Source organism: Prinia subflava, chromosome 8 (assembly GCF_021018805.1).
Source record: "Prinia subflava isolate CZ2003 ecotype Zambia chromosome 8, Cam_Psub_1.2, whole genome shotgun sequence".
Classification (NCBI taxonomy): Eukaryota; Metazoa; Chordata; class Aves; order Passeriformes; family Cisticolidae; genus Prinia; species Prinia subflava.
In genome coordinates, this window is record NC_086254.1 from 23292725 (window position 1) to 23320009 (window position 27285).

General features: G+C 50.0%; 1 protein-coding gene across 6 annotated transcripts in view; it reads right to left on the minus strand.

The window, feature by feature from the left end:
• NFATC2 (nuclear factor of activated T cells 2) overlaps nt 1-27285 on the minus strand; it is an 81344-nt gene that overhangs the window by 40389 nt on the left and 13670 nt on the right. For 3 of the 6 annotated variants that reach the window (XM_063404177.1, XM_063404175.1, XM_063404179.1), the window contains exons 2-6: nt 25196-26222; nt 23702-23870; nt 13605-13807; nt 11870-12042; nt 2446-2586 (exon numbers count right to left, since the gene is read on the minus strand). In XM_063404177.1, coding sequence (XP_063260247.1) covers nt 2446-2586; nt 11870-12042; nt 13605-13807; nt 23702-23870; nt 25196-26222 — 1713 coding nt within the window. The remainder of the gene's footprint in view (nt 1-2445; nt 2587-11869; nt 12043-13604; nt 13808-23701; nt 23871-25195; nt 26223-27285) is intronic. The other 3 variants (XM_063404180.1, XM_063404178.1, XM_063404176.1) reach the window with 2 other exon arrangements.

Genomic DNA, 27285 nt, shown 5'->3' on the forward strand with positions numbered 1-27285 from the left:
AGAGGAAATGGAAAGAAGTTCTGAGTGTTCCCCGGAGGGATGGCACCTAATTTACAATTGTGACCCCGAAGAGCAGCTTCCTCAGCTTTGTAAAGCACATGACTGGCACCCTCCCAGCACCCGCTTCCCCCAGATCCAAGGGCACCCAGAGTCTGGAGCCTGTGGAACCATTAACAGGAGAAAACCTGGCTGCATACAAACACTTGCAGGAAGATTTTTGGGGGGGAAAGAGCCTTGCCAGTCTCACTTTAGACACTGGACACCCAAGGCAAGGAGCTGTGTGGAGCCTGGCGTGCCGAGAGCTGTGCGATGGTTTTACCTCCACGCTGCTCCCGCCCTCGCTGCCACCAGCACAGCTTGGACTGGTGGCAAGAGTGGGAAATTCAGCACCCCTTGCTAGCACAGACAAGGCTTGTGAGCTGCTAAAATGCAAACCCTAAGCAAACCAAGCTTCCCCTGCGAGCTTGCTGCATCTTCCTGCCTTGACAAAGGTGTGATTGTTTCGCAGGGGCAGCGTGGTGCTCTGGAACAGACACAGCCTGCTGCAGCTGGGCTCAGCAGAGCTGTGCTGCCATCCGCCCCCAGCCTGCGGCTCAGCCTGCCCCGAGCAGCTCATCAGCACTTTCTGCAGGGCTGTGCAGGGCAGGGGAGCCGTGGGTGAGCTGCTCCTCCTTCCAGCCAGGCCCTGCTCTGCTCAGCTGGGCTCGCTGCTCTGGGCTGCTGCTGCGATGGACAGGATGAACAGGCATCCTGGAGATGCCTAGAACTGCCTACAGTGCAGAGTGAGGGAGCTCTGAGTGCTGAGAGGTGCACAAGGTCCTGATTTTCAGGGCAGCTGGGACACTCATCAACCCCTGACAAGCCAGGCACAAAGCAATTCTCAGTTTGCTGCCCTCAGCCCATGCATGATCTGCACATCCAGCTCAGCTTCTTAACCTCCCTCACCTTAGGATGCACCTATTAAATAAAGCAATCTGCATTTAAAAGCACTTCAGGGCACCTCTCTGAGGTGCTGCTGCATTACAGAACACACAGAGAACCACTCAGCCCCCCCGATAACCCACTGCAAACCACACAGACTTCTGATTCAGCCCAAGGATTTGCCTCTGGACCTCCCATCCTCTAAATTCCCCTTCTGCCAATCATTTATTCAGAGTCCAGCAGACTGGGACTGCCTGCAGAGGCCGAGGGCTGGGGGGAGGCAGGATATGGAACACCAGCAAGCAAATCCCTGCTCCAGACTGGGCACTGCCGCTGGGATAAGTCCTGTCTCTCCCCTGCCAGGAGGTAAAACAAGAGGAAAAAAACCCTGCAGTTTCCCCAGCAGCAAAGAAAAGCTTTAGATTTAGTGTGGAAAATGTTGTTGCTCTTTTAACTTTCTAACATCTCTTCCAGCCAGAGCCTCCTCTGCTCTCACACGGAAATAGGGGCAGGGCAGGGTTTGGGATGTTTCCTCGAAATGGCACCGAGAGCTGCTCTGAGTGACCAGGGCATTCCTGGGGCAGGTGGCACTGCCAGGATGTCCCCATGCACCTTCCCAAGGTGCTGACACGGTGGAACAGTGGCAGCACAGAGGGAAGGAATTCATCCACGGGCTTGCAAGGAAGCAGAGAGTGCCAAAAGAATTCCTCTGACTGCACAGGCTCATCTGAACCTCCACAGCTCCTCAGAGCCTTTCATGCCTGCAGAAACTGCCTGCCTTGCTGCTGGTGTGGGAAGGAGCCACAGGATGCCTCTTTCCCCCACATGGTGCCCATGTGATGTTCATGAATGTACATTCATTTTTGCCTCGACTCTCACTTTCTTCCAATGGCATTACCCCATAGATCGTGCACACGCTGCTCACTTGAGCAATGCAATCTCTTAAACTCCTGGCAAGTCACTGGATAGATCACTTAAGATGCCTCTACCTCAGTTTGCTGGCAGAAAACTTCCAAGTTTTCTTAACAGCACAAAGGGAACAGAAAGTTTACAATAAAAAACATGGAAGGAGAAGGGATGGATTCTTGTATCTTGTTAGGTGTATAAAAATAATTTTATATAAAGAGACACATTATGTTTGGGTTTTTTCCACAGATTTCTAAAGAGAAGAAAACACGATCTTTGCTTGTAGTTCACATTCATAAAAAAATGTTCATTTTGATGATGATTTCTACAGTAGCATTCACTAAACATGAGATTAAACAAGCACAGAGGAATATGTCACATTCATCTCCTTTCTTTGATAACAAATCCTGTCCCTGCTGGTTCCCAGTGCCTGGATTCTTGGGAAGCAACAACACAAACAGTTGCTCCCAAGTCGAACTTTACTCACATGGTTTTACTTTCATGAACTTGAATGGGACTACTCACTTGAGTAAATCATAAACACAAATCTTATGATGACATTTGGCACTACAGATTTGCCTTATCCCATTGGGGAAAGTTAGGAAAAACCTGCCTTACCTGATGTTTTTTCTGTGAACACCACCTTGGACTCTGCTGTGAAATTCTGTCCAGTGAGGATCATCTGCTGTCCTCCATAAACCAGGCAGCTGTCAATGTCTTGTCTTTCAACCATTGGAAGCTCATGAGCAGACCTTTGGGCTGTGGACAAATTGCAAACATGAATGAAACCAACCCTGTTTTACCAGGACTTTCCAAATCTTCCCAGAACTATCCACAGATTGATCTTGTCATCGTTACCATCCGCTGACTGCCAAAGCAGCTTCTCCAGGGTGCTAAATTTAGGTCTGAGAGGGAAAAATAAACTTACTCAAGGCATTTTATTTGGAAACATTCAGGAGTTGGCTGCGGTGGTTCAGCTGTGCTGGCCCTGCTCCTTGTCCTTGAGAAAGGACAGCTTGGATGAATGAGCTGAAACTTGCCCATGCCTGTTTCCAAGCCAACGGCCAAATTTTCAAGTGCAGGCACACTACAGCCCTAGAGCCCAAAAATTCCACCTGCACAGAGGATTCCACTGAATAACACTGAATTCCTTCAGAGGGGAAAAAAAAAAAAAAATGAACCACTTCTCCAAAGTCCCACTGCCTCCCACAGGACAGGGCCTGGCCCAGGGGGTTGCCAACAACAGCTCCATCTCCATCTCCCTGTGTGGGCACCGAGCCCTGGGCTCGCTGCAGGGGCAGCCACGGAGGGGTCACACCAGGACTGCTGCAGCCCAGGGCTTTCCTAAGCCTGTTCTGCAGGAGCCTGAACATCTGAGGAGCAGGGCCCTGTGTCACAGACGGGGTCTGGTTATGAAAGGCAAGGGAAGCAAAGGTAAGGTGGGATCCAGATGGACTCAGACGTCATCAAGGCTTTCTAAGGTCTTTACTGTTCTTGGCCACGGATTTGGAGCGTGACTTTAGCAAGTTATTCTCTCTTTCCCCAGCCAGAAAACCAGCACAGCACCATCTCTCCACCTTGTTTCCTCTGATCCCATTAGAACAGCCATTTGCACGGTCAGAAAGGCTTTGGAGAGCCCTGGACACCGTCCCTGCAGAGCCATCCCAACTGTTCGCTATCAAGCGGCGGAGCTGAAGAAAGTGAAGATGTGAGAACTGTTCAGAACTGTTCCCTACAACACAGACAGCTGGAAAACATCAGGAGCCTCCCTGTGAGCAGGCCAGGTGGGCAGCAGCGTGGGGCTGGTGAACTGTGAGTTCATGACCTGCACTCAAACTCCTCCAGATTCATCCACCCCTACTGGAAAGGCCTCCAGAGGATCCTGCTCATCTCTTTCCCAGCTGCCTTGGCTGGGTTTTAGCTCTCCCTGACAGAGACCCTGAGCACTTGTGTCTTCCCTGAGCCCCGCTGGCTGCTGAGGCAGGAATGAGGAAATGTGATCGTGGATGTGCCATGCTGGCCCTGACTCACGCCAGGCAGGCTGTGACCTGACCTGGCACCGCTCTGCTGCTCTGAACCCTCGCACAGACAAAACTCTCCCGTCACCTGGAGAAAATGTTGGCATATTTGGTGAGAAAACTCAAGCATTAAACCTTTCAGAGCAACTTTCCTAGCTCTGCTGAACCCTTCAGTCACGAGACAGAGATTTTGCTCTTGTTAAAGAATAGAGGTAATTCAAGAGTTGTAACTTTCTCATGCCATTCGAAAGGCATTTTAAAAATCTATTTAAAACTACCTTAGGACTCATTGTTCTTTTAGAGTACATAACATCTGGGCTAATGTACTGCCAGTTAAGAATATATATTCAGATTATTTTCGAAGAAGCTGATAATTACTTTCTCATGGCTATAGAATTCATTTCTTTCCCAAAATACGAACATTTTTGATGAGTTCCTAATTGCATTTATCACAAAGACAGATCAGTAACCTCAAAGGCTTAGAGTAAATAGCAATCATCAAAAGGCATGTCCACAACAATCAGCAGAAAACATTTAAGTATTTAAGCATTGCCCTGGACAATCTTTATTCCTATTCAGTCACCAAATTTCACTGCCAAAACATCCTAAATCATCAAAATTCCAGATTAACCTACATCTCTTTCCAGCTTCACTGTGTTAATAGAGAGCTCAGTACCTGCAAACCCACAGACCAGTGGTTTCCAAGGCTTTTTCAACATGAGGAAGGACAAATTTTAGCCTGGAAGTGACTCTGCCTCATCTCAATTGCATTTGGAGCTGCTGCAGCTGCCGTGACTTTGGGCATCTCCAGGGCTGTTCCTGCCCCAGGACAGTGCAGGAGTGCAGCCCCTGTGCCCCAGCAGTGCTGCAGAACGACCCCAGCTGAGCTCCCCAGTGCAGGTACCACACTGAAGGGTCTCCCCTGCCCTGTTTCACCTGAATCCTTCTCCTCCCTCTGGCTGGTTTGAAATCCTTTTCTAATAATAGAAACCCCAGCCACTTTTCATTTTTCAAGGTCTCTTTTTTCCACCCAAGAGTGTGAGAAGGCTTCACCCCCTTCCCCATTTCCACCAGTACAGAGGTTCAAGGTTCAGTGCAGAGCTGCCTCAATAGGATTATTTTTTTTCCTCTGCAAGAAATATTAATTGCTAATAAATCCCCTTCCTCTAAGGCTCATGATGGGTGCACTGCATGCAATAATTTCACACTATTCCTTCTCTTCCCCCAGGGGTTGGCACTTCATAAAGTGACCTACAGCTACTGGAGTTTATGAGCTTTGAATAAACAAACCACTGTTGATTTAACCAGTTGGGGTGTTTACTTTCAATAGCAACAGTTACTGACATAAGGCAGCAAAGCAAATGCTATAGAAATACTCACACTTGGCCCGAAGCAGTGTGTCAACCTATTAACAGGGGACATTATTTTTCTATTTTATTTGACTGTTTGCAAATCAAGATGTCATGGATTCGTGGTGCCAAGAAATACAATGCATGCAGTGACACAAGGCAGACAGGGAGCCGCTGTCTGGGAGCCCTGCAGCACCTGCAGTGAGCTGAGCCTGCAGGGAGCAGCCCCTCTGCCCACAGCCCACCCAGGCTCCCCTGCACCCCTCCTGCCAGGGCTCAGCTGCAGCCCCTGCCTGCGCCAGCAGCGGATGGAGGAGGTGAGGATGGCCTGAATCCCTGGGCCAGCAGGCTGAACACCCCCATGGATGCACAGCTGGCCACAGGGACTGTGCTGAGGCAGGCAGAGGTGGGTCCTGCTTCCCCACCTGCCCACAGTACCCACACCTCTCCTTTTGCAGCACAGAGGAGATTTGGCTTTTGGGGGGGAAAAAAGGGTATTTTGGGAAAATTGATTACCTGGAGAAGTCTGTTGCAGCTCCAAATCTCCCCCATGAGAGTGTCACCCATTGCTGCTGGGAGGTGACAAGGGACAATCTCAGCTGGAGTAACTTGGTCCAGTGGCAGGTGTCCCTGCCCGTGGGTGGCACTGGATGAGTGCCCTGGGGACAATGAGCTCTAAGGCCCCTCCAAGCCAAGACACCCTGTAACTCTGGGATGAACTCCTGCTGGAGTGAAGCCCCTGCACACTGTCCCCACACCTGCAGCACTGACCCCAGATCTTGGGTTCCCTGCTGTCCCCAGTGCTGACAGCAGAGAGATTTTACCCTTGTGACAAGATCCTCCTGATCTTATCAAGGAGGAGCAGGACTGAGGCTCACATGCAGCTCAGTGAGGACAAAGCCACCACCACCTCTGATTAACTCACAAGCCCATAAACCAAAAGGGGTCACAATAGGGCTGGGGTCACAGCTGGCACCCCAGTGCAGTGACCTTACCAGAACAGATATCCAGATCCCTCCCTGGACACCTCTGTCCTTACCCTGCCCAGAGCAGCCCAGCTCACCCCAGCTTGCTGGAAGCCCTCCAGCTGGGATCACCACCCCTGCCATGTCTTTCCAAACCTCCAAAGGCTCCTGCTGCAGCCACTGATTCCTGCTGGGTTTGAGAAGTGCAGATGGAGCAGGATGTCTGCTGCTAAAAAACCCTGAGCCCTGGAAGCAATAGCAGAGGTGTAATTTGTTACAGGATTAATTCTTCCACCTCAGTGCAAACCTCAATGAGCCAAAGAAAATATTTCATTCCTGCTGTCACACTGGGTTTATTTACCACGGGCTGCCTGTGGCAGGACTGATAGGAGCAGAGCTGCTGTGCTCAACACTTCTCCAACTCATTAATGTTTGAGAGACTTTGATCCCCTCCATCACTCCTGGAGCATCCTGAGCTCTGCAGTGGGAGGAAGGACAAAGGCAGGGCAGCCATGGGAGCACCAAGGGCAGCAGACATCTCCAGCAGCCAGGGAGACACCAGCAGGACAGCCTAGAGAGAAGCAAATTCCTCATGGCAGGGATGGGATAATTTACCTCCTGGTAGGAGCATGGAGCAGTGGAAGACTTGTGAACCAAGCAAATAAAGCAAATTTCCAACCCTCGTGGGGAAACCTTGCAAATGTGGTCTAAACACTCTGAAAAGAAGAACTCAGTGTGACTGACAACAGTTTCTAATTTGCTGCCAGCAAGACTTAATCAGCAGTTTGTGCAGAGCCATCCAAGCAAAAAGCACCAAAAATAGAGAGCTTTTCTCCACCTCCTCCTCTGCAGATAATTTATGATGTCCTTGCAAAGGAGGAGTGACAAGGCCCGATGGCAGCAGTGTCAGATGAGTGTGATCCTTTCTCTGAACTGCAGCCAGCTCACCAGGGCAGGCTGTGATGAATGACAGGAGAGCCATGGCCCGGCTCACTCCTGTGTCACTCATCTCTGCGGGTATGCACAGCATTTCCCTCAGCCTTGGGAGGGATCTGCTCAGCCGATGCTCTGCTCAGCAGTCCATGCTCTGTGTGCTGGGCTGGGCTCTTTGCTTTTACCACCAGCAGCACTGAAGACAAGAAGTAAACAGGAGTTTGCCCCTTCACTCTGACTCAGACTTCAAAGGCTGAAATATTTTGGTTGCATGTTCAAAGTGGAAAATGTTGTCAGAATTAGCTTTTACACTCTGTCCTTCAAGAGAGAGAATATCCTTTAGAGAAAGCACCAATTTTTCTGTCAGCTGCCCTTGCAGCCAACTGCGAGACTGTCTTGAAGTTGAAATGAAAGGGGGAAAAAATTCATTTAATTCAACTGGAAACCATGATACTCCCATAATAATCATGGTTATGGTTAAACTTGCAAATAGGTATCTCCCAAGTGCAAAGAGACCATTTGTTTCTGCTTTTCTATCTGAATTAAAGCAGGGCTCCTTCTTGCCTGCTGCTGTGTTCCAAGCAGCACAACTCCCAGCTGAGGAAAAGCACTCGCTGCCTTGCCAAGACAACATTCTTTTACATGACTAGCTCTTTCCTCTGTAGTTATTAATGTGTCACAAATCATAGGCTCAGATTGTCTAATATTATGGGAAAATCTACTAGAAGGAGAGAAAAATAAAGGAAACTTCCAGGGAAATTGATTAAAGGGAAATAAGAAATTTGACCCAATTTAATGGAACAAAATACGGTCAATAATAGAAACTATTTAAATTCCTCTAGATGGACACATGGTTCTTTAGCAATGAGGTTTGTTTGTTTTGCTTTTTTACCACCTCGGAACATCTATTATAAGAACAAGATTTTAGTCTCCTTCTCTCGTGCCAAGTGCAATTTCAGTTTGCATTTTAAGGGATTCATGAGCACAGCTCGGGGTCAGCACACACGGATTCTACAGAGCAAGAACTGTGAGAGGCTTTGGGAAGGTTTAGCAGGATTTATTAGAATAAAACAGTGGAGGACACTCCTGAGCCTCCCCCTCAGACATCTGCATGAAGCAGTTTTTGGCTGCTGACAGCACGGAGCAGAACAAGCTGCCCTGCTACCCTGGATTCCTCCTGCTCCTTCTCTGCCCCAGGAACTTCAGCTGAGGAGTGGAAACACCACTGCCGATGTTGGGACACCCAGCCTGAGCTCCCAGAGGTCCTGACAAATCTGTCTCTTGGGGAGGCAGCCCAGTGTCAGCAATTTCTGTAACACCAGAGACCACCCACTCCCCAAGAGCTCCAGCTCTTGGTGAAAGGCAAAGGAACAGAACTGATGTTCCAGGAATCGTCCTCGTGGCTCAAAAATAATGTTCTGCCAGAGTCCAGCCTCTGCAGGGGTGATTCTCCCCGTGGCTGTGTTTGAAGGGACAGGAGAACTCAGTCACCCTCACTGCAGTGTCACCAGCACCCTCACTGCAGTGTCACCAGCACCCTCACTGCAGTGTCACCAGCACCCTCACTGCAGTGTCACCAGCAGCTCTGTCCAGCCCTGCTGGCCCAGCAGGAACTCCCCAAGAGCAGCTGGTCCATGCCTAAAGCATTGACCTGTCCAGCAGGGATGGACACTGGACACAGAGCCCCGGGCAGGGAGGGGTGGGGAGCCAGCCAAGCAGGACCCTCTGCATCCACACACCTCCCAGGGCTCACTGCCAGGTTACTGACCCCTGCACCAGCAGGAAAAGGGATTTTTCTCACCTTTCCCACCTACGAGTGAGTGCTTTCCCACACTTAGCTGAGAGATGGCCTTTGCTGCAATTAGCAGAGGGATTTCAAATGCCTTTGCCTCCTCAGTGGCTTTGGGAGGAATCAGCAGGCAGCAGCAGAACAAACCTGCTGAATCGTGCAGGCTTGTCTGGGTCTGAGGTGCATTTCAGGGCACAAGTGATCATTTAACAACACCTCACCCCTCGGTCCTCCCACACAGCTCCCGGGGAGCAGCCCGCTCTGGAGGATGCTCTGAAGCTGTGAAATCCCCTCCGAAAATCTGCCAAGGGCTGAATGTGACACGGATGAGGTGGAAGCAAGCAGCCCTCTGAAAAGCAGCAGTTTCACAGGTCCTGCTTCACTGCAGCTGATGATGTGCTGACACTGCTGGGACTGGCTGGGGATCAGCTGAGGGGAGGAGAGCCCTCGGTGCTCTGTCGGCAGCAGCAGCGCTCAGGGGCAGCCCTGGCAGGGGAAACGGGCCCTGATCCCAGAGCTGCTGCTCACCAAGGCTTCCCCACAGGGACATCATTGCTGCTGCCACCCTGCAGGGACTGAGGAGAGCCCTGGGGATCAGGGGCCGGGTCAAAACACACCCAAACCAAGCAGAGAGCAAAGGGGAAAAGCGGATCCCAGCAGCACAGAAGGTGGGACAAGAAGAAAACATCTCCCAGCCCCAGGGCCCCTCTTGGCAGGGCACCTGAGCTTCCCTGGGGCTGCCTGGGAGCTGTGCAAGGTGTGCAGATCGTGGGGACAAGCTGAGGTTACCACCTCTGCAGAGATTTAGGCTGCAGTGCTCGTGCTGGCTGAGGCCACTGATGTTTATAAGCATCTTCCCAGAACTGGCCTGAGATCAGGAAGTGCTACTGAAATGCAAAACCAGTGCTAAATATGCAACATACACGCTAAAGGGCAGAGGCTCATTACTCCAGAGCACTTCATACCCTGCTTCCTCGAGTCCAGAAAAGTACAGTCCTTAACATATCTCTCCAAGCTGTCTGTATATCCACTATTCCAAAAATAAAACTTCCCTATTGTATTTCCTTGGGGATCAAATACTTTTTTTTTGTAGGAACTTGCTCTCTTCTATGCAGCCAACATTTTAATATTTTAATTATTAAAAAAACCCACTAACAATAAGCCACTTATACTCGTATCTCCACTCTTGGCTTTTTTATGCCCCTAAGACTCATCAGTGCAAAGACATCTCAGAATAAATGCCTCAACATTTTAACCAAGGCTCTGCCACAGCAGTCTGTAGCAGGCAAATGAGGTGTGTGCATACAGTTCAGAAAAATGTGATTTATTCTGCAAACCCTGGATTTCTGCTTGAAATGCAGTGATGGGCACAAATACAACGTGCCATTGTGGAAGGGCCCTAGAAATGCCTGCCTTACTCACGCTTGCCCTTCCTGAGGAGATTTGAGCAGGAGGGGGGGGATCTGTGGGCTCCCTGTGGGATCCAGGCCAGCCTCCTGCCCTGGGCTCTGCTCTTCTCCTGCCCACAGGCTGTAGGAGTTACACCTGGAGTTTCCCCAGCCCAGGAGCTCCTCACTGAGCGCTTCCTTTAGCACATGGACCTTTGTTCCAGCAGGGACACGTTTGGGGTGGAGGCCACTATTGTTCCAGCCACCTGCTCCCACAGAGGAATGGGACAATTTCCTAAGGACAGAGGTGGTGGCTGCTCCCACTGCTGTCCCTTCCCCATCACAGTGCTCAGACTCCACTCAGCTGCCAAAACGCTCTGGCAGCTGGTGCCGTCCCAGAAACGCTGCCAAGGGATCACTCACAGCCACCACCCTCTCCCAGCCTTGCCTGGGTTATTCATTTGTACTCCTTTTTCAAAAGCAGCCATCGAGCCTTCACTACCCAGTTTGATTTCACACCCAGAACTGGCTCCTGTCATTCTAAGCAGTTGTATTTTAGTCAAGTCTCATCTCAATAAATGCAAGTTACACATGAGAGCCTCAATGGCTTTCTTCACATGACTTATGGCAAGATAGGTTCTGCTAAAGGGGTGAGTCATTCAGCAAAGGCAGAGGAAAACTGTTCATTATATATTTGTGAAATCCCCAAACCACCAAAAAGGCACCATTTAACAACAAAAAGCATCACAGGATGCACAGGAACCAGCAAAGTGGGCAGAGCCCTGCCAGAAATGACTGTGCCACGGGGGCCCCATCACAGGCCTCTCTTTCTCAGGATCCAGCAGTTACAGCGAGTGGGAGGTGCAGGTTCTGAGCTCACACACTGATGGGATTTGCACTTCAGAAATCAAAACTGCCAGTTCTCCTCTGTCCCTCAGGGGAAAACCAGAACAACCCATGCTTTCCCTGCTTCAGCCTCCCGAGCTGTGCACCCCTGGGTACTGACAGCCAGAAAAAACAGTGACCAGAACGCCCCTGATAATTTCAAAATTATTTTCAGTTTTGTTAAAATATGCTTATCTAACTGGCAAAGTTTGGGTATTTTTTCTTAGAAATAAGACGGCTTCAACTGAAACAGCTGTGATGAAACATTGGTCAATGTAACAGTTCTGGCTTCTTTTCCTCTGCCAAGGTCAGGATTCATCCATGGGAAACGTGGGTTTGGTGTTTGGACTTGGATATTTATTATTTCTTATCTATTTACAGACTCATGAGCTGTGAGCTCTAACTAGCACGTTAGAGAAGTGAGGTAAAATGAAGCACCTCTGACTCTTCCCAAGGTTATCTAAGTGCTAATGACCCAATAACGAGGTGACACCTCTATTATTTATACTTCTGACCCAATAATGACCACCCAAGGCCCGCAGTGCGGATCTTTTCCACCCAATTACAGAAAACCACCCAAAGCCAGGAAGGTGAAGGGCCCAGACAACGCCCAAGGCCCTCCGCCCTGCCTCACGTATATCACCACATACTAAACCCCCAAAATCCAGGTTTGCAGGATTCCAACAGGCAGGCAGCCGTGTGGCAGGGTACTCACAGCACTCGATGGGGTTGGAGGCGGCCTGCAGGGACACCACCCTGCCGCTGGGCTCGGGGATGTGCACGCGGAAGACGAGGCGCACGCGCGTGTTCTTGCGGCCGATGTCGGTCTCGCCCTTGCGCAGCTCGATGTCGGCGTTGCGCAGCTTCAGGATCCCCGCGCAGTCGATGCTGCAGCACACACGGACAGACAGACAGACAGACAGAGCCCTGCTCAGCACCTCGGCAGCACAAAGAACCCCCCAGACCCAACTCACGGGGTTTGTGTTCAGGCACAAACGGGACGAGGCTGCTGCCAGGCATTCCTCGAACCCTTACAGCCCCGCATCACGGGGGTTTCACAGCTGAGGATGGCAGCAGGTCACGCCTGCCAGCAGCAGCCAGAGATTTCTTTGGTACAGAGCACCTTAAAAGTTTTCCGGCCAATAACACATTGCTAAGGCTTACAGACCATTGTTCAGCCAATCACTGAAAGCACACACCTGCTTACAGTGCTTGCTTGTGTGCTTTCTATTAACAATAAACAATATTCCATTATTAAGCTGAAAACTTTCTGCTGTCTTGCCTGTGTCAGGAAAATGTGACAACTATTTGTCAAGCTCAGCAGTGGTTCTCAGAGCAGGCTGTGAGCACTACTATTAAACAGGCACTGCCAGCCCATTTGATATCAGTTCTAAAAACACATCATTTCTCTTCTTTTGATATGAATTAAAATCACATTTGGGGAGGTACAAGCCCCAGGCTGCTTCCTCCACCCACACTGTTCCTTGCCCTTGCATATGTGCAGGGGTTGATTATTCCAGGGTTCCTTGTTAGGAATGAGGTATATTTTCTAAAAAAATATGAAGAAAGAACGTGGATTTTGTGATGAAGCAGGGGGGCTTAGAAATATAACTGCTCTGCCAATTTTGTCAGGGTCCTGTGAAGGATGGAGATACAGCTCTTCCCTCTGCAGAGCAATCAGTCTCATGCCTGGCACACATTCAAGCCTGAAGTTTTCAGACTGGTGCCCACTTCATCCCCCTGCCTCCATAAAACTGGAAGGAGTAATGCAGACAAGATGTGCCTGTACTTGCTGTTCTGTTAGCCTATTACAAGAGGAGATTTCACGGCCAGAGCACTTGGCTGAGTTCAGCAGAGTTGTTTTGTATCCCATTGGATGTCATAAAATGCATCCCACACCTTTCCCCTGTTCCTCACTGTGTCCCTGCAGCACAGGGATGTGAGATTCCCGTCTCCTTTTCCTGAGTGCACTGCAAACCCATTCTGACTGTGAAGGTGATGAATTATTAGTAAAACACTGGATGTCCCACCCCTGCAGGTGCCCAAGGCCAGGTTGGACGGGGCTTGGAGCACCCTGGGACAGTGGAAGGTGTCCCTGCCATGGCAGGGGTGGCACTGGATGAGCTTTAAGGTCCCTTCCAACCTGAACCATTCTGTGATTACAGCACAGTCACTGCAGAAAGTGCACTACAGAGCAGAAGTGCCTACATGGTCACCTGATGGATGGGAACTTTCCAGCAGCTTTAACCCAGGTGCTTGTAGCTGGTTTTGTAAAAAGGGTCTTTTTACAAGGGTGTTTTTTGCCCTCATAAATTATCCCAACGTGCTGGAAAGAGGAGTCCCTCCAGAGCATCATTATTCTTTTAATTTCTTTCTCCTTTCCAAAGAGAAAGAACTTCAGTGACAACTTAATCCACCTCAACTTTGATAATAAAAAGAAATCTACTCACGTTGCTTTCATGTTGTTTTTGGGTTCCAGGGGGATCTCCAGCACTTTGGTGTTGCCGATGATCTTCTCGTAGCTGGTGGTGGTGACGGTTTTGCCCGTGATGCGATGGACCTGGTAGAAGGCGTGGGGCTTCAGGATGCGCTCGTCCGCCGTGCCAATGAAGATCTGCAGCCCCAGGGGTTTGTTCTCCATGTACCCGTGCAGCTGGCAAGACAAAAAACCTGCTGTCACACACTGGGCCTGCAGTGAGACCAAGGAGATTTGCAGACATGCACAGGTAAATGCAGGTGTCTGGCATTGATCTGCTGCTCTTTGAAACTCATCCTTCCCCCAGGTGTTGTTCATTCCTCTTGCCCTACATTAAAACTCCACCTGTGCAGGCAGAGATGGCATTTTGGGTCTGGGATGAAGCACAAGGATGTCTCAGTTGACCTTACAGCCTGGGGTTTCTAGGCCTCAAGGACACAGACTCTTCTGGCTTTTTTTTTTTAATAAACACCATTTGCTGCAAGGAAACCAGAATGCCTCCACCGACCAGGAGACAAGGAAATTTCTCCTTCTTTATTAATGTTCAAAATTACAAATCAAACCATTCTAAATTTCTCACATAACCAAAAATGAGAACCAGACATTTATCTACCGCACAGCCAGGGATTGAGCTGAAAGGGAACTTTATGGTCTGAGACATGCTAAATTTGTTTTCAATTACTCTGTCCACATACAAAACCTTGATGAAGCCATACAAAGAAAATAGTACTGGGAGATCAGAGAAAAGGAAGATTAAGCTAATGGTATTCATGGCCAAACCAGGGGTTTTTTTCCTTTTTTTTCTTTTCAGCAGTCAGCAGGAGGTATCCTTGCACAGAAGGATTAATTCCCCCCTGGAAGGGGACCACATGCAGCATCAATGCGGTGCTGGCAGCCCTCCTCCAGCATGGCAAATGTAAGGTGACACTCGCTCTGCAGAGCCGTCCCTCCTCACCCTGCACACACTTTGGAGCACACAGGGGCAGGGGCTGTGCCCCCAGAGCCCAGGGCCAGCGAGCAGCCTGTGCTGGCACCAGCAGCTCCATCAACAGCTCCATGAATGCTCCATCGAGGGCACCAGGCCCTGGGCAGGGCTCGTGCAAGAGCAAACTGCAGAGCCCAGCACAGACACCTCCCATACCCCACTGGCAGCAGCATTCTGGGGCTGGGGAGGAGGGGATGGGGCAGGGGGCTCTGTGCAAACCCTCACTGGCTCTGGGAGCCCGGGGAGGAGCAGGGAGCCGGGCTTGGGGTGCCAGGGCTGGCACTGGGGACACAGCATGGCCAGGGACTGATAAATACAGCGGCAGCCATGGACAAAAAAGGGACAAAGCCTATGGGACATGAAAGGCAACAGAGGCCAAGTGACAGATCTGCTGGGAAAAGGCACTGCAGGAGGACTCAGCCTGCTGATCCACAGCCCAGATCCACTGGGAGCCCCACAGACACTCATCCTAAGCATGGGATTTCCAAAATCCAACATTTCCTGGCCCTCAGTGCAAAGCCATTGTACCACCAAAAGCCATCCTGTCTTCACAAGGGGCGAGGGGGAAGAGCAGTTTTTAAATTTTTTAAAAGTTTTTAAACCACTGAGCGTGGTTATTGTCATGCCTGACAGAGTAATTCTGTGTGGATCCAGCTACAACAACGAGAGGGTCCTTTGGACAGCAGGGGTTATTACAGTGACAGCAGAGCAGCTTTCACTCTCCCCTCTGTCCTGGCAGAACAAAATCCCAGAGTTAAGGGTGGGAGACTGAAACGGAGGAAAACAGGTAATAAATTACCAAAGAAAATCTGCCCCCAGTGAGCACAGTCGGTAGCAGCTGTAACAGAACTGGCTGCATACACAGCGTTTAATACTGGCCACCTTTAAAAGTCATTTTAAGTGGTGTTTGCTCATGTACAGAATGAGTTCCCAAGACAAAACTGCTCATGGTTGTCCAATAACATGCACGTCTGTGGGTGTGAGTTGTATAAATGCATACAGGCTTAAAGAAGACAGGAATTGATTCCCTGTTCATATGGCAATGTCTGGATTATCTGCTGGCCCAGGGGCATAAAGCAGTAAAAGGCCTCCTGATCCTCCACAGAACCAGACTGTAAATCAGTTGTTTGGTCAGTGGAAGAAAATGATGGGGTTTTTTGTAATTGATGGTATTATGGCAATGCTGTGGGATGACATCATTGTAAAATCAGAATACCATTATAAAATGCAAATACAAAGAGAAAAAAATATATGTAAAAAGGTCAAGTGTCCAAATTTAAAAGGGTTTATCCTTGAGCTAATTGATTACATTTTCAGGGCAAATATAGATGATAATTTACCATAAGTATTTCCATCTACCTTTCACTTGCTACGAATGAACAGCCCACAGAAACACTTCAGGAGCTTTAAAATCAGTTTTTCACTCATCTTCACCAGCATTTAGCACAGCTTTGGTCATGTCACACAAGCTCCCTCTTTACCTGCACCAGGGAACAGTGAGCTCACCCTGCTCAGCAGGGACAGAGTATTTGTGCTGCTTTTTTATAAATTTGCTGTGAGCTAGAATGAGAGAACACCCCAAAGCTATGCCTCAGAGAAATGTCTCTTCTTAAAACTGAGCTGCTACAGATTGTCACTGTCAATGGACAGTCACCTCCACTATGCCAGGAAGCTGCTCTAATATTTAACCAGACCACTGACTTTTTCTTTGGAGAAGCAAAGGAGGAATAAATTTGACCCTTAACCAAACTTTGAGAAGTGAAGATTTAAAATGCTTTTTAAAATACTAACTTTGAAACTGATTTTTTCCTCCCTTAACAACAACCAAGCTGCTCTAAAATCTCTGTGTTTCAGTGCTGTTCTTCTGCTCATCAGAGCTGCTCCCTGCAGGAGCAGCACCAGCCCCACACCAAGGTGTGCCTTCACTCTTTCTCACTCTTCTTTCCATGAAGAAAACAAAATCATCTGGATTTCAGTTTCAAGGGAGCAAGGATCAAGAAAGATTTATGAATACAGGACTCTGGGAGGAAATATTTTTGTGTATTATAAGGTGACCTATTCACAATAAAACTCCCCCAAACTGTATACAGATCGAGCTGGAAAAAACCCAACTCCTTTGAGTCACATTTGCCACAAGGGGAAAGAGAAGCCAGACATGATGTGTACCTTTCCATACTCTATTTTGGGACTTTAAGATCCTATTTCTTTCAGTTGAAAGATTTTTCTTAAACTTTGCTTCTGCCTAACTGCCTAACTCTTACAATATTAACACAGCCAGACATGGGCTGGTCTGTGACCTGAGGAAATGCAAAGCACTTTGGCAGATAAACAAATAACATCATTCAGAAAACAAGGAGACTTTTCTTGTTTGCTTTGCTGTTATGATTTGGTTTCTAAACAAAATGGAAATGTGTGGCACGATTAAAAGCATCATCTCACCTCTGCAGAAATCAAATTCATTCTGCACTCCAGGCATGGATCAGCGGCAGTCAAATCTGGGAAAGGGGAGGGTTTGAGTGCCCCTTGCAGGAAGGCACCTGTGCAGTTCTGCATGCACAAAGGGAGCAGCTGTGCCTGAGCTGCTGGGTCTGTTCAGCTGCACTCCCAACACCACCCCTGTGACAGCCCTGGCACCGCAGCCATCGGGAGCACAGGAAACACTTCTCTCCTCCTGCTCTGCTCCAAACTCAGCTCTCCTCACAAACTGGGACCCCAGCTCCAAATACATTGCACTTCAAGCCAGAGTTGTCAATTCCCTTCTAAACCATTCCCTGCCCAGCGCTGAGGGGACCCAAACCCTGCACACAAGCAGCTGGCAGTGCCCCTGGATGGGCATGTGAAACACAGGGTCACCTTTGCTGGGCTGCACAAGGAGCAAATCTCTGCACAGACAAAGGCAACACTGATTAATTGTGCAAAAATCAAGGCAACAATTCACAGCAGAGTCAGAAAGCCAGGCAAATTCTTTAAAGATTCTGTAGGTGATCACCTGTAGATACAAGATATCTATACTGGGGGAATTCAGTGCAATTTTGAAATTTAGATCTTTCAACCTGGGATATGCTTTCTTGAATTTAAATATTATTATAATTTATGTAGAATAACATTATTAGCAGGGAAAAGAGACATTCCTAGGAAATGAATAAGATAATTCCTTTTATTCTTACCCAGAAGCCAGGCTAGAGAGGGGCAGTGATCTGCCAGGTCCTGCAGGGGATGAGCAACCAAAGCCCAGTGAGAAATCCGTGGTGGCCGTGCCCTGTGCCCCGCTGCAGGGAATGCCGGCAGGGAATGCCGGCAGGGAATGCCGGCAGGGAATGCCGGCAGGGAATGCCGGCCCCGTCCTGCAAGCACCCCAGACTGGCACTTCAGGCACCATTCAGCAGCTGCAGCACCTCAGTTCCCAGCAGTGCTGCAAGCTTTGCCTATATCAAAAGTCCCCGTGCAGTGCTGGGCTTTGCAGGATCTGCAAACCTTACTGGTGTCTGTGAAGAGCCCCAGTAAGAGCCTGTGTGAGAGGCTAGAGAGCACAAGGGAGGAATTTATCTCCCATTCATCCCTACAGAGCTCTGCCTGTCGGGCATTCAGGTCTTTCTCCCTGCGATGGGCAAAGCCGCATCTCTAAACACCTTCCTGTCTAGACAATGCAAGCCAGGAGGAAAGAATAAACGTGGGGAATCGATTCTCTAGGCTTGGGGATTTCATCTGCTCAGCTCTCCCGGTCTCTGAGCTCCGGGTAACACGGGCTTTGCTCCATGGCTGTGCATCACTGCCTGTGTCCCCTGCGAGTCCCTCGGGGTGCGCCTGTGTGTCCCTGGGACCATCCCGGCGACAAGCGGGGGAGCCCAGCCCGGTGAGCAGCGCTGGGTGAGGAGCCAGCAGAGCCCGGCGAGCAGCGAGCAGAGCCCGGCGAGCAGGGCTGGGGAGAAGAAGCGAGCAGAGCCCGGTGAGCAGTGCTGGGTGAGCAGCCAGCAGAGCCCGGGGAGCAGCCAGCAGAGCCCGGGGAGCAGCCAGCAGAGCCCGGGGAGCAGTCGCTTCCCCCCTTGCTGCCCTTGCCGCTGCCCCGCGGCCGCCCCAGCGCTGCCCCCCGGCCCTTCCACAGCCTCGGAGATGATGTTCAGCCCCGCTTCTGTCCCCCCTGACTGCTGCAGGCAGCTCTGGCCTTGGATTTGATCATTAATCCCCATCGTTAATACCCGCTGACCGCAACGATGTGAGGGATTTTTTGGGGGAGGTCTTTGCTCAACAATGCTGGTACCGAGATGGAAAATGCCTCTGCATTGTCTCGGGGAGAGCGGCGTATCAATAACTGTCAGGAATTCAACAAAGACCTCGTCCAGCCACCGGATCGTGTGGCAGCTCCTCTGCCTGCTCCAGTTAGAGCTGACATTGAGCAACAAAGCTGAGTATTCTCACACGGCTTTGTTCAATTTAATGTGCTTGGGACACTGCAAAAGAACGCAAACCAGAAGGAAGTATTTGTCTTAGTTCCTTTTACTCCTTACCAAGGCTGTCTAAAAAGGCCTCTGAACACAATCCTTTGAACATCTGATTCTGCTAAATTGTGATTTTTTTATGATACTCAGTTTTAATTGTTTCTTATTTTGGTGACAGTTTAGTCATAATTCCAAGGGCTAAATCTCACTTGCTCTGCTGTTCCTTACAGTAAATAATACAGTAAATAACAATCCCAGTGTCTAACTGGGATTTCTGCTTTCACATGGGGCTAATACAAGCCTGGGACAGAGACAGCAGCTCTGGGAGAAAGCGGTCAGGAGGGTTTGCTCCTGACTGACCTCACACTGCAGTGTAAGCAAGTTGTTTCCTCTCTGGGCTTCAGTTTCCCTGCCCCTGTGAAGAGCTGACCCTGTTTTCAGGGTGCTCTGACTATCTCAGGTGACAGTTTTAAAGAAAATGCATCTGTCCAGTGCACATCCACCGGGAGGAGGGTTTGGAGATCTCATTTTCACGGCTGGCTAAGAACACCAACTGTGCCATTAAAGCACTTCCATGCACGCTCACAACAGGAGAGCCAAACCTCCCCAGCATGACAGAACTTGCTGTGCCACGAGGAAATCAGAGGGTGAAAATTGGATGATTTTGACAGAATCACACGGGGGGAGTTCCTCAGCACGGGGTTCTGGCACCAGTCAGCAAAGCTGGACACTGCCCACCCTGTGTGAACTCCTCCTGCACGCCTGGATGGGCTGAGTTCTGTGCTGGAAGTGCTCACATCTGGGACACACAGCCAGAAATTCCAGTTTGCTTTACAGCTCACTGACACCCCCATGCACAGTCCTGCAGTGAGAACCTACAGGAAAGAGTAACTGAATCTTGCATCTGCCTCATCCAGGAGGATTTCTAACCCACAGAACCTGCACAGCACAGGAATCCCTCTCAAACCAGCTGGTACACGCTGCTTCCCCTCACCTCTGCCAAAACTCCTCTCCATCAAAAGCAAGGTATTCTGAATTAGGCTCAAAAGTTCCAGTGAGAGCTTTTTATTCACCTCTACCTCAGAATTACAGCCATGCTTGCAGCACAGCATGAGGGCTGCTGAGCTACCCTTACATTTGATGGCATATTAGCTCTGAAGAGAATTTCCCAGATGCAGCCAAAATCCCTGGTTTGGCCTCTGCACATCAATCCCTGCAGCAGCACACGGAACAGCAGCCAATAAATCCACGGCCGAGAGCTCAAAGCTCAAGAGGCCCCTACAGCGATGCCACTGTGCAAACAAGCCCTGTGTCCTGCAGGTAAGCCAGGTGTGAAAGGTGCAGGTGCTTTGTCACACGCTGCTCCTGAGCTGGGGGCAAAACCCCTGCAGGAGCCACAGCCCAGCCCCAGAGCAGGGAAGGGATGGCCACGAGAGTGGCACAAGATGTGCAGCACCAGCAGGGTCCAGCCCAGCCTGGCCTTGCCCTTCCCTGCACAGGGGCCTCGGGAAGGTGGGGACAAGGACAAACTCAGCTGCTGGGAAGGGCCCTCGGCAGCAAACCCCCCCAGGCGGGCTGGCCGGGGTTTCAGCAGCAGCGGCCCCACGTGTGAGAGTGCGAATCACCCCACCGAGCTGTGATTTGGTTTTGAGTTTCCATCAAAGGCTCTGGTTTCACTGACACACCAATGAATTAGCTGAATGTTGGAAGTCACATACAGTTAAAAGTCAGAGCCCCATGGGAAGCCCAGGCTAAGAAACAATGTCTCCTTTGACTGCGAAACCACAAGAAAACACAGACGGCAAAATTCAAATATAAAAGGAAAGTGGAACATACGTTTGTTATTGTAAAGCAGCTCCTGTGAGCTCCACTAACAACTCTGCCATTCCAGCTTCTTTTTAATAAGAAAAATAAAAAGAGGCAGTGAAAGTCACCACAATTCTAAAAGTTAAAACCCAGGGGAATGCTGGGCTGGCTGTGCTGAACAGGAGCCCCTCTCTGTACAACTTTCCTGCTCTAGAGAGGAGGAGCCAGGAGGAGCCTGGCACCCAGGGGTGGGTGGGCTGGGGGTCCCTGTGCCCACCCCTGCCCTCACCCGAGCGCTGGGGTTGTGCAGCCCTGCTCTGCATTTGGGTGTTGTGCCAGGGTGAGCAGCTTGGTCAGCACTGACCCTCTGTCCTTACACTCCAGGTTTGTGCTTGCACTGCCACCTCTGCCCCTCTCACACCCTCCAGCTCTGCACAGGAGCAGCCACTGCCTTCCCTTCCCTACTGGGCAGGCTCTTCCACAGCCTTGGCTGCAGCAGCTGGGCACAAATAAACAGCTCGGGGAAAAGAGATCTGGGAGCCAAACCTGCCTCCTCCTCCTCCTCTGTGGTCTCAGTGACCTGCGGGATGGAAGGAGCATGGAAACTTCAGCTTTGCCCTTGCCACAAAGGATCTCCTGGCTATTCTCAGCACCTTAACATCCAGGGGATACTCACACCCCTAAACCTGAGTTTCTCCACAGTTAACACAGGCTGTGGGTTCCTCCCAAGAGTGACTCAAACACCTGGGCTGGGAGCCTGTGCTTCTCCACAATCAGACACAGGAACATCCACGGTGTGCACGGCTTCTCCCCCCTCTCCTGGCACTGCCAGGGCCCCACCCCAGCTGGTCCAGCTTCCCAGAGCTTCCCAGAGCTTCCCAGAGCTTCCCAGAGCTTCCCAGAGGCTCTGATCACCCAGACTCTCCTCCTGCCATGCCTGGAGTGCACAACTGTGCAGAGCCTTGAGCACAAACTCTCAGGGCTTGACACGTCAAGAAGAGGAAGCAGCATCAGAACGATAAACCACAAGATAAGGCTTGGAGGATATGAGGTCTGCTGCTCTGTAGCTTCAGAGCACCCAGAAGAAGAAATCTGCATGCAAAATGCACTTGTCAAAAAATAAATATTGCATGCCAACACATTGCTGCAAAAACCAAGATCTTCTCTGCCAGCGGGTTCAGCTGGGTAATTAGTCCTGTGGAGGGTTAATTGAAGGTTCTTTTCTAAATCAGATTTGTTTCAAGAGAGATTGTATTTTAGAAAAATACTCTGCCTCTGACAAGAACATAAAAAACTTCACTGAGGGGAAAGAAGGAGAGGGGAAAAAAAAGATCCCTTGAAGCCAAATAACTTCTGACATGAAAACTTTGGATTTTACTAGCCTCCCCCAGTCTGAGATGTCATAAACCATACAGGTGCAACTATCTCATTGCTTGGCATCCATATGAACCTGGTTACGTTCAAGTGAACACAAATTCAGCAAATACTTCCAGCTTTACAATAAACCTTCAGAAAGAAGCTGCCCATGTTTTCCCCAGATGCAGGCACAGCTGTGCAGAGGCACATCTGCTCAGGGAACTGAAGTGGACATTTGCATTTATAGTTTTAGATCCTGAAGCTTGATGGCAAATTATGATAAAACTACCAATATTGGTTCCTGTCTTCAACAGCAAATATAAATGCCTCTTTGATTGATACTGATTGCAGGAAGGAAACAAATTCTATTTCCCCATGTCACAAGAAACTCTTTCATTGCAGTAAGGGCCCTGCTGACAGGAATACCTTGGGAAGGTAAGTGATACTGTAGCTGCAAGCAAACTGAGAAAGGAGCAAGAGCTGATTGGTATCATGCCTGCATCTAGGTAGCTTCAAACACACCACAGGAGCTACGAGCTTGTCAGACCCAACCCAAAAAGCTGCATTACTGAGGTATGGCCAAGGTGACTGCTGTTCAACATTACCCTGCACCCTTTACTCAAATACCCAGCCCATACATGGAAGTCCAGCTCCATCAAAGCAAACAAATTCATTGATTGAACAATTTAGGGCTTAATTTTAAAAGGGGGTGAGCCTGCAGGGGAGTATTGAGCACATGTTTGAAGTTAAGCACAAATCAAGCCAGTGAAATTAGTGGTATTGATCACGTGCTTGAAATTACGCATAAATGTTAATGTTTTCCTGGTTCCTGCAAGCCCTGAACGTGTCAGGAACATCTGCGGGATGCAGCCCAGCTTTGTTTAGGGCTGTAGCTGTGGCTGACCCGTTCAGCTTCCACTCCTCATCCCAGCACTCTCCCACTGACACAGCCCCGACCCCAGCCTGCCTTTGGCCTTCCTTCAGGAAGCACGGGCTGAAAACAGGGAAATGAGGAAATGACTGATGTGCCCCCCCTCGGATACGCTGCAGCTGCTCAGGCAGTATTTTATACCACCCTTTGGAAGGTGCAGGGAAAGCTGTTCACACTCCAAACAGAAGAAGGGTTCAGCTCATTCATCTCTCGGGTCAGCAAAGGGACAAATTCGTTCTCTCCACCACTGGCAGCCTGAATTTTGCTCACTGGTTTCAACAGCGACTTTTCAGGCACCTTATGACAGTCATCAGGGGACCACACGAGTTTTACACAGCCCAGAAAAGGCAGCAAACACGTTCTCCCACGTTTCTGAGCTTTCAGAAGCCGATCCAAACCAACCTTCCCAAAGTCCCGCGCTCCACCGCGGCTCAGCTCAGACCCTCCCAGCACATCCCAAAGCTCACAGGGTGCTCCTCTTCCAGGACAGCCCCCAGCAGCATTTCAGAGATGAGCTCGCCCCCTCTCTCCCTGCAGGGAGACCCCCAGAGCCTCACCTGCACCACGGGGTGGCCGCCGGTGGGAGCCTTGACGGCGCCGCGGCTGCCCTCGGTCTCGTAGTGCGCGCGGTGGTGGGGCTTGGGCTGCACCTCGATGCGCAGCTCGTACGAGCCAGACTGGCTGGACAGGGGCCACTCCAGCGGTGGGAGAGACTGCACAGGCAAGCTGGGACACACAGAGAGAGAGAGACAACACCGGGGAAACTCGTGAGAGGGTGGTTTTGTAAAGCCCTGATCCCTCCTTCCTCCCAGTGCCCACTGGAACATTTGTGAATTCCCGTGGGGTTTGGCTGAGCTGCTCACGTTCGACTGCAAGCTCTGCTGAGAAGATGACAATGTCTGTGGGCTTGCCTCCTTGCAGAAGAGAATAAGATGCTTCTGTTTCTTAAACAGAAATATCTGTAGCAGTTACATATTTTCAAAGATTCCCCCTCTTTTATCTAGCGTTTGCTGTGTGTCTCCCACTTGGATCACAGGATATGTATTGTGAAATATTAACTCCATTTGCCATTACCAGTTGTGTAAAAAGAAGGGTCTCTTTAAGACTGTAAATATTGTTACAGAAGCTGAGCAATCATGGATTTAAAATATGCATATTTATGATTCCATAAATATTAAAATGCACGTCAATAAAATGCTAAATATTCTTACCTGGTACTAGTTTTCCTGTTATGAAAATACGTAAGGGTTTATGACACGAAATGAATACACTGCAATGCACAACTAAAGCCTGCGCTGGATTTTAAACCACTCTCACTCTGTGAGTAGAAGCTGCTGCCAGGACCGGTCTGACAGGCCAAGGGAAGTCACAGCCTGTGCTCTGTCACTCACAGTTTGTGTTCAGCAGGTCAGGAACACCCTGGGATGACGGCGGCGTGGGGACAAGCTCAGTGCCAGCAGGGTGGCACTGACAGGGTGCCAGCAGGGACTGGGAGCCCAGTCACACTCTTGGCACCCTCTGTCCTGGCAGATGCCACACAGCCACGCAATGGAGGGCTGAGATTTGGGCTAAGGGACAACTGACAAATTAACAACCAGCACTGAATCACTGGAGTGGGCCGAATGCTCAGTGTGACCTGGAGCAGGGAGCTCTGTTTTGAATCAGGCATTATTTAAAACATTTTTGTCCTTGATGGAAATTTGTAAGTGACTTTGAAAAGCGATCCCAGCATTTTAAGAGCAGCAGGATGGCACCAGAGTGCTCAGCCTTTGTCAAAGGCTGTCTGCAATCTGCTATTTGGACAAATCATTTGGAAATTCGAATTTGTAGTGTACTGTCCTATCAATGAACCTCTTTGGTGATGTTTCTTCATAACCCTGACTTTTTCATCTCAGAATCCTAATGGACCAGGCTTCCATTAACCAGTGAGGGCTCAGCTCTGGTGTGCAGCAGGACCTGCCCAAGAAAACACTCCCTAGGGATCACCAGCCATGACAGAGGGCACCAAACCACGAAAAAGCACGGACAGCACACGCACAAGGACTGCATACCTGCAGATCGGGATTGCGGGCACCAGCTGCTTCGGCCAGGACGGAGGAACCAACAGAATGGACTCTGGGGCTGAGTTTCTCCTGTCCTCCTGCTCACAGGGCCCGTGGAAGTCAACAGGCTGAAAGACGTGACACGGAATGCTGTTTTTGTGGGAAGACATGGACGAAGGATCGGGGCTGGTTTTCCAAATTTTCGTGGGGACCCCACAGGAAGGATCCGTGGGGAGGCTGCTCATAGCATCCATGGAAAGGGGAGCGCTGGCCAGCTGCGTGTAAGTGACTGCAGAGGTGTCTTCCCTCGGGGGCACGCGAGGAGAGGGCTGTGGAGAGGGGGTCCGTGAGTGCCGAGGAGAGCTGGAAGGCAGCTGAGTGCTGTAGAGCTCAGTGCAAGAGTACCTCCGTTTTGCACCGGGTGACGAGGACCTTGAGTTGGGACAGGGTGATGGTGAATGGCGTCCCAAGCAGGCTTCCTCCGTGGTGCTTGTTCGTGGTGACATTATTGGAGAGGTTCTAGGAGAATAATGAGTATGGATGTTTTGAAACTGTGGACAAAGGTCATCACTAGGACCATTATTTGGTGAAACACATGGTGATGTGCAAGGAGATACATTTGTCTCTGAAATGAAACTTGCAGAGGAGCCGCTACTAGCTGGGCTCAGACACAGTGGTTCTCTGTAGCCCTCAAAGCCAGGGACAGGCAGGGTAACCCTCGGGCTAGTGGTGGCTGAGTTTGACTGATGTTCCACCAACAGAACATCTGTGTCTCTGCTGCGGAAGGGCCCCCCTGAGTGAATCAGTTCATGATATGGAGTTATTTCAATCCTAGGGCTCGGAGCAGAGGCCCCTGCGGCGCTGGCAGGGTGTGTAGGTGTTGGCCCTATGCTATCTGGCTGTCCATATCTGCCCATGGGATCTGCAGAAAGGCTAGAAAAAGGCAGGGGGCATGGCTTGAGGCCACAGTCCAAGACATCATGAGCGTATGTAACTCCAGAGGGTGGGCTGTTGGTTTTATGTGGAGTCGGTTCTTCTGGAAAAAGAAGGGTCTCTTTAAGACTGTAAATATTGTTACAGAAGCTGAGCAATCATGGATTAAAAATATGCATATTTATAAACTGGCTGTGATCTGATATTAGCTTATTATTTAATTCTTTTTAACTGCAGTTAATGCCTGTGAGAAGTACTGGATTAAAAGCCAGGGAAGCTCAAGTGCTCAGGGCAGGTGCAGCAGGGACAGGAGCACTGCAAACACCTCCAGCTGGGCTCCTGCTGCCTGAGCCTCCCCTGAGGGATCACCTGGACAGGTGAGCAGCGGGTCAGCCCCTGTGTCAGCCCCTCTGTCCACGGCAGGGCTGCCCTGCTGCCAAGGACACCCCTTAGTGACACCTCAGGTCTGTGACTTCGGTCACATTTTGCCATCTGGGAGCTGGACTGAGACCAGCACACCACAAAGGCCCTTCCAAACAGATCTGCATAAATCCAAATGTTGAGGAACAGCTTTTGGAGAAGGCACAAACACCTTCTTTACACAGCCAGACCCAGCCAGGAAAGGCTTCATGGTCCAAAGCTGGGCTCAAACTCTTAAACTGAACTCAGTTCTGTGTGATGATTTGTTTGGCTCAGTATCATGACAGCAAGTCTGGTGACAGGTTTCATGTGAGTCAGAAAACACATTCACAAATATTTGTTAGAAAAGAGAGGGAGGGGGAAAGAATCCAGCCCTGTGGTTAAGGGCAATCACATTCCAATTTCAGCCCAAGGAACATCTTCAGACAGGGATTGTAAAATACACAATAACAAGTTCAGTAGAACCCTCTCTCTGCTGGTACCAAAAATCCTCAATTCTCAGAGATTCCCCTTTTGCAAACTGTGCCCAGGTTGCAGAGCTCAGGGATGCTTGCAGGGAACACAGAATTCCCACCAGCACTGCTGAGCCCAGTCCCAGCACCCAAGGGTGAGCAGTGGCATCCCAGAGAGCAGAGTCATGGCAACAATTCCCATGGATATCAGCTCCTGGAGCTGCCCAGCCTGGGAGCTCAAGAACATTTGTCATCACACAAAAACATGCAAAACACTACCAGGATTTGTGTGTG